This window comes from Vitis riparia, chromosome 9 (genome assembly GCF_004353265.1).
Source record: "Vitis riparia cultivar Riparia Gloire de Montpellier isolate 1030 chromosome 9, EGFV_Vit.rip_1.0, whole genome shotgun sequence".
Classification (NCBI taxonomy): domain Eukaryota; kingdom Viridiplantae; phylum Streptophyta; class Magnoliopsida; order Vitales; family Vitaceae; genus Vitis; species Vitis riparia.
In genome coordinates, this window is record NC_048439.1 from 2,478,231 (window position 1) to 2,486,293 (window position 8,063).

Consider the following 8,063-nt stretch of genomic DNA (forward strand, 5'->3'; position numbering starts at 1 on the left):
CTGTTGTAATTACTTTTGATAGATATATGAGATGACTTTACATTGCATCCTAGTACAATACTATTAGTACTCCTAATCTAATGTCAATATTGAAGTTGGCTTATACCGGGTCTTTGAATTTGTAGAAAAATGAAAAAAGAAAAAGAATCAATATCCTAACCTTTTAAAATTACAAATATCGTTTTAACATCAAAATCATTGGTTTTTCCTTTGATCATCTCCAACATTATGTTGAATGTTCTTACTGCTAGCATTTTCCTTTATTTTTCTTTATTTTCTCAAAGAAGACTTTATAGATGATCCCTTAAGAAAGTGGTTAGGAAGCTGCTATCTACAATGTCATGTGGAAATAGATCTTTTATTCAATTAAAATTTGTAAAACCTCAAATCATCTTGGCCGTTATAAAAATTTCATTAAAATACAATATCTAAACATGGAATCAACTACATAGCAAAACAATTCTATTTCTACATTTTGTACTAACTAAACTCATACACCACAAAACAAACACAAAGATAGGCAAGGAAAGGAAAAAAAATAAGTTAGAACTTGGTCAACAGAATGGAATAAAAATAATAATAAAAAGAATTAAAAAATAAAAACTCAACTTCCACTACCAAATAAAAAATGAAAACAAACATAATAATAATCTTCTTCACAATTTGTAAAGTATAAACAAATAACCAACTTGGATGGGGAGATATTGATGCACTAATGTGTTGTTTCTCCCTCTATATATATGGACATTTCCAATGTCCTTCTTTCCTTAGAAGACTAATGGAACTGCTATTTCGGGTTTTTGGTTTTCTAGCTCTTAATATGCTTCTTCATGTGCACGCTCAAATAGGTATGCATATTTTTTCTCCTATATCTCATGATTTTACTCTCCATCATATATATGTTCCTTTAATAATTTTTCTCATTTTATTATAGTCCAGTGTATTAAATTTTTTCATTCATATAAAAAAAAATGATCAAACAACAATGGATAATATCTCATTTTACTTTAATTCAATAATAATGATAACCTGTGAATTGTAATGATCTGAAAGTTCTAATGATTTTAAATTAGTTTATTTTTTATATTTTTCTCCATTTTCACTTTTATTGTAATGATTTAAAAGCCCAACCATGGGTGATATATATACATTGATTTACTCATTATTATGTTTGATTTAGAAATTTGAGAATGATTATGAATTTGAAATTTTGTAGGATTCATAAGCATTGATTGTGGAGTGAATGAGGACTACATAGACAACACAACCAAACTCTTTTACAGTACGGATGCAAAATTCATAGACAGCGGAGTAAGCAAGAACATCCCTCATGATTTCACGTCCACAATTTTTGAAAAACAGCTCACGACTGTTCGAAGCTTCCCAAAAGGAGTCAAGAATTGCTACACCCTACCAGCGGAACAAGGCAATAAGTACTTGATCAGAGCTGTATTCATGTGTGGTAATGATCAAGAGTACAATGATCAGCTTCCAGAGTTCAAACTATATCTGGGTGTCGAAGAATGGGACACAGTGAAATTCAACTATTCATATGATATCTTCCGCACGGAAATCATATATGTCACTAGAACAGATGAAATATATATGTGTCTTGTAAACACTGATTCTGGGACACCTTTCATTTCTGCATTAGAGCTCAGGCCGATTGATAATTCCATTTATAACAAAACCCAATCTGGATCGCTGGTGCTTTTTAACAGGCTCAATTTCGGTTCACAAACCAATGAGACAGTCAGGTGAGGGATATTTTGAAAGTTCTTATACTATCTTCTTGGCTGTATTTACTAGTGTATTTACTAGTGTCTTTGCTGAACATTTTCAACTTCTTAACTAGATATGGAGACGATGTGTTGGATCGCATGTGGGTACCGTTCAACTCGATTTATTGGGAAGCCATCAAAGCACCCTATAGTAGTTCTGTGCTAAGCGAAAATGAATTTAAACTTCCGGCCAAGGTAATGGAGACTGCTGTAAAGCCTGTGAATGGATCTTTGGACTTCTATTTGGTGGGGATTGATTCTTCTCAAGAATTTTACATGTATTTTCACTTTGCTGAGATTGAGGAAGTGCAAGACCAGATCAGAGAATTTACTATCTCATTGAATAATAAAACAATTTCTGATCCTATTGAACCCAAATATATGGTTTCGGATTCTTATTTTACTCAATCTTCCCTAAGCGGAATCCAGATGAATTTTTCACTTGCCAAGACAAATCGATCCACACTTCCACCCATTATGAATGCTCTGGAGATTTACACAATAAAAGAATTCTTACAGTCGCCCACTGAACAACTTGACGGTATGCGATCTCCTTTTCCATTTCTTGATTTGAATTTGTTGATCTCTAATACCAATTCTTGGATCGATCTTTGACCATCTTATATAAAAACCAATAAATATTTACTAAGGGTAGACTAAGCCCTTCATGATATTTGAAAATTATCATTTGGACGACTTTTTTTCGGGCTTAAGAGTAATATTGTTGAGTTTGCGTCATTTGGGATGTAACCAAATGCTGCCAAATACAGGTCTTAGTTTGCTTTTTCCCTTTTTGATTTAAACCCTATAAAAATTAATCCATCTTATTTTACTTACTTTGGATATACAAGTTGATGCTATGAAGAAAATCAAGTCAGTATACCAGGTGATGAAGAGTAGTTGGCAAGGAGATCCATGTCTCCCAAGAAGCTACTCATGGGATGGCCTGATCTGTAGTGACAATGGTTATGATGCCCCTAGTATCACCTCACTGTGAGTTTGTGCACCCAAAAATGAATAAATAAATATTAGTATATCTATATATATATATAAACTATCTGCTAATGAATGTCATTCTAATTCTAAACAGGAACCTATCATCTAGCAATTTGGTTGGGAAGATAGATAATTCATTCAAAAATCTCACATCATTGCAATATTTGTAAGTATTAGCCAGCATGAAATGTTGGATCTTCGAAAGCTAGGCTATAATGGCACAGAAGTTCATGTTGTAGCTGAATGAGATATATAACCTTGTCAATAATTGAAGCTTGAATATTCCATAGTAATCTAAAACTTCTGTTGCTTAATACCAGTACTTAAAAAAATACAAATTTTCATTGCAGGGATTTATCCAACAATAGTTTAAGTGGAGACGTGCCTGAATTTCTATCTGAAATGTCTTTCTTGAAGACCTTGTAAGTTGTCTGGAATTACTTGCACAAATATATACAAGTTTTTTAGTCAGAAAGAATTGATCAGATTATCTGTGATTCCGTGCAGGAACCTATCAGGGAATAAATTGACAGGGTCGGTTCCTTCGGCCCTCCTTGCAAAATCTAATGATGGAACCTTGACTTTGAGGTCTGCTTAGTGCTTACTAAAAACTACGAATTCAGAATTTTAGTTTTCTTGGTGGTGAAATCATGAGAGATGGTGTTAAGTACTATGTCAATCTACAATATTTTGAATGACTAAGAAGGGAAAATTTGTAATGGTTTCATTTTGGTTTGTTCTTCAAACATAACGAGTTGAACTAAGAGTCTACTAGTTATTTTGTTCCATTTGCTTGATAAGGATAAGGTGGAAAGGAACTCGACTCTAAAGCTGTTTTCCAAGATTGATTTTTTCACATGTTATCTGTTTCAATGCTAGTTTGGATGGGAATCCGGATCTTTGTCAAAACAACTCATGCAACACAAAGACGAAAACGAAGAGCCCGGTTGCTGTTCCTGTAGTTGCATCCATTGCTTCCTTCGTGGTCCTCTTAGGTGCAATATTTGCCATCTATTGGCACTTCATAAGGGGCAGAAGACATGGTAGTCAATCTTGTTTCTTTTACATGGATATTTTAAGCAAATTAGAGGTGTTGAAATTCTGATTACATTTCTTTAATTGTCTCATTAATTAGGTACACATGCTGGAGTCCAACCTAATGATCAAGAAAGTGTATCACAATTTGACTTACAGAAACCAGATATACCTAATGAAGAAGAGAACTCGGAATTGGAGTTAGAAGAAATACAAAAGGAAATGATCAAACCTAATGAAAAGCTGGAGGCCAAGAAGCAACGCCTTAGTTACTCTGAGGTTAAAAGGATTACTAACAACTTTCGAGAGGTGATTGGACACGGAGGATCTGGATTAGTTTACAGTGGCCATTTAAGCCATGGCATTAAAGTTGCTGTCAAGAAGCTGTCACCCACTTCGCATCAATCTTTCGAGCAATTTCGAAATGAGGCAAGCTTCTCTACAGTACTAGCATTTGAATTATTCTGATTTCAAACTTTCTAACACATGACTGACACATTGCTTGATGGAAACAAAAATTCAACTTTGACATGGTTGGGTGTTGATGATATGAATGACAGGCTCAGCTGTTGTCAACAATTCATCATAGAAACTTGGTTTCTCTAATGGGGTACTGCGACGAGGACTCAAACATGTTGCTAATTTACGAGTATATGGCTAATGGGAACTTGAAAGAACATTTATCAGGTATCTAATCGTCTTTATACCCCTAAAATGAAACCTGTAATTTTGTGATTTATTTCTCTTTATATCCCTTTAAAAAATTCAAAATATTTGGATAAACCATTGAAAAATTCTAAGATAGTATCAAAACACTGACTGAAACCAATATTTGGATCTATATATTCTTTTTCTGTGCTCTATTTATGTAAGAACATTATTTGGTATTTTCTTTGTAGCAAAAGCATATTAGAGATTTAAGTTATGTGCCATAAGTGCAGGTAAAATTGGGTCGGTCTTGAGTTGGGAACAAAGACTTCAAATAGCGATTGAGGCAGCACAAGGTTAGAAAACCATACAACTTTTCTTATATAAACCACTAGTTTTTTCGTATTTTTCCCTCTTAACTAACTGAAGTGGAATTTGACGAGTTTGCAGCACTGGAATATTTACATGAAGGTTGCAATCCATCCATAATTCACAGAGATGTTAAGGCTCCCAACATCTTATTGAATGAAAAAATGCAAGCCAAAGTAGCAGATTTTGGGTGGTCCAGAAGCATGCCCCCTGAAAATCCATCTCATGTATCAACGACCTTTGTTGTTGGCACTTCTGGGTACCTTGACCCTCAGTAAGTACTGATCTTTGTTACTTCACTGAAATGCAGTGCCATTACATTGATGATATCTCAACAAATCTGGAATATAGTACGTACTAGAACTTGAAAACAAAGTTTTTGTTTCCATTTTGAATTCTCTGCAGATTTTTCTTACAAGGTCAGTATGCACTGTTCACTGATAATTTTATCTTACCATGCAAGAAGTTTAAGAACCAATAATGGAGGAATTTAGTTAGTATATATGCATTATTCTATGAGAATTTTCTGTTCCTGCATTCAACATTGGTGTGGCTTGCACTAACAGTAAATTTTATGATTATATATGTAACTTTATAAAAATTTTCGAAGTTTTTGACACCATATATTAATGAGTTTTTCTAACCATGTAAGCATGTTTTAAAATTGTGAAATCCTTTAGGCCAGATGTGGGACTCTATTTAGCCCCACAAGGTATGTAAGTCTGCTTGGCCTCGCATTCACTGCAGAATATGATGAAGACCCGTGTTTGCCATGGTTTTTTCATTTTTTCTCTCATTCATGGTCACTTATGAGCAACTGAGATTGTTTTGCATGATTTTTAATTTATGTAGGTACAACAGAACTGGACAGTTGACAAAGGAAAGTGATGTTTATAGCTTTGGGATTGTTCTTTTAGAGCTTATTTCCGGCCGGCCTGCAATAATGGAGGAAAATCGCAGCATATTGGATTGGGTCCGTCCCATTATTGAAAGAGGAGAAATAGAAGACATTGTGGATCCAAGGTTACAAGGAATCTTCAATACTAACTCTGCCTGGAGAACTATAGAGACAGCAATGTGTTGCGTACCATTCAGCTCCACAGAAAGGAAAACTATGAGTTATGTAGTGAGTGAATTGAAAGAGTGTCTGAAGCTGGTAGAGATGAGTAGCTCTTCAAATACAGGAATAGGCATTACTCAACCTATTGGACCTGCAACCGGTCCTCGAGCAAGGTAGAAATGTTGACTAGTAACGTGTGTTAGTGTGTGCATAGTACTGTTGTTTGTTTACTTAATATTTCTGAACTTTCATGAACATGCATATGTACTTTAAATGATGATGTTCTTGCCTTTGGAACATGCATATGTACTTTAAACGATGTTCTTGCCTTCTTCGTTATAATTTGAACCCTATATATTATCTGTTAGTCTCCTCAGGCATGAAATTTTTTTGGACTTGTTATAATTTTAGGTTTTCTATTTGAATTATTGAAAGTATACATATAGAAAAAAAGAATTATTGAAAGTGTATATATAGAAAAAAAAAAAAAAAAAGGAATTCAGGTCTTATTTGAAAATTGTTTTAGAAAACAATTTTTAAAAACCGTTTTTGGAAACAATTTTTAAAATTGTTATTTGATGTTTTGTAAAACAAATGTATGTTTGAAAACTTGAAATGTTTTAAACTTCTTTTCTATGTTTTTAAATATGTTTTAAAAATAACTTTTACATGTAGTGTTTTATTTAAAATTATTTTTCATATTTATGTAACTATTTTTTTAAAACAACTCTTAGAAAATAACTGAAAATAATTAAAAGATGTTATTTGAAAATATCATATTTTCTATTTTTAAGAATAAAAAACTATTCTTTGTTTTTTTGTTGTCCAACATGTTTTCTTATTTTTTTGTTATATATAATAGAAGATTGTTTTCAAAGACAGTCATTAAACAAACCTCCAAATTTTCATATTTTTGCTTTGCTATGAAAATTATGAAAGAAAATTAAATATAATAAAATTATTTGAATATTTTTATATTTTTAAGTTCTTTATTTTTTGTAGAAGAGAAATGAAACAAATTTATTGATTTCAATTTATGTTTTTTTTTTCCTTCCTTTTTTAAGGATTTTCTTTGAAACTCTTGTAATTGTATTAAAAAAATTCTAGTAACAATTTGAATTTCTTAAAAAAAAAATAGAATAATTAAAAAATGTAATTAAATGTGATGATATAGTGAACTAATTAATAGAACCTAGTCAAATTTATCTTAAAACATTGAAATAGAGTTACATGATATGTGAAAAAATTTTAAATGTTAACATTGTGTGAGAATAACTCTTGAATTACCACTTCACATTGTAGAGATGAATATAGGATTAAAATTAAATAATATAAGAATAAATATTTTAATTAAACTAACATGAATTCTATGGTAGAACTTGAAGATAAAGTGTGGATTAAAGAGCATGTTGTCAAGGAAAGTTAATATAGAATAAGAATATTATAGTAGATTACCCAAAATTTCTTAATAAATATAATTTGGGAAAATTTCCCCAATTTTTATAGCCCATTAAATTCTTTTTAAATTAAAATTTTCTTAATTTCAAAATATTAAATATCTAACCTTAATTCAAGTAATTAAAATAACTAAGAAAATAAAAAATAGTTAATTAACATAAAGTGAGTATTTTAGGGGATATTTGACCCACAACTTTAAGAATATGATTGTTATTCTTATATTAATTAATAGTTAGAGACATTTTTGTCATGGGAAAAAAAGTGCTTCATAGTACATTTACAAATACTCTAAGAGTCCATAAGGCTAAGTATGAGAGAAAATTCACCATTTATTCTCTTTTTTTTTTTTTCCTTTAGTTCAAATGTGTGTGAAAAGGGAAAGGGTTTTAAGAAATTTCCAAGTGGTAAATAAACTTTCCTCTACCATATGAATCATTTTGTGTTAAAAAAAAAAATCTTTTTTATTTCCTTAAAAATCAAATTTAATCTTCATTTACAACATTGTTTCCTAATGAAGACTAGGATGTTGTACTTAATGAAATTTTGTAAATTTTAATCATTTTTCCTTCGCCATTTGAGCTTTTTCATTGTCCAGTAAGTGAAGAAAAATATTAAATTAATAGAGACAATTTTTAATGTCCAAATACATGTTCCTAATTGTGAGTGTTCACGTTACTTGAAACAAGAGCACAATGGAAGGGTTAAAACCTTATTTT

At 31.4% G+C, this 8,063-nt stretch overlaps 1 protein-coding gene across 1 annotated transcript; it reads left to right on the forward strand.

Annotated features, from left to right (window-relative positions):
* Positions 1–778: 778 nt before the first annotated feature.
* LOC117922408 (putative leucine-rich repeat receptor-like serine/threonine-protein kinase At2g19230) lies at positions 779–6,261 on the forward strand. The gene is made up of 13 exons (XM_034840547.1): positions 779–848; positions 1,217–1,757; positions 1,856–2,322; positions 2,633–2,774; positions 2,872–2,943; positions 3,128–3,199; positions 3,285–3,365; positions 3,657–3,820; positions 3,913–4,241; positions 4,373–4,499; positions 4,754–4,816; positions 4,911–5,103; positions 5,682–6,261. Exons 1-13 carry the CDS (start codon positions 779–781, stop codon positions 6,064–6,066), a joined length of 2,706 nt encoding a protein of 901 aa, XP_034696438.1. The 3' UTR covers positions 6,067–6,261.
* Positions 6,262–8,063: the final 1,802 nt, after the last annotated feature.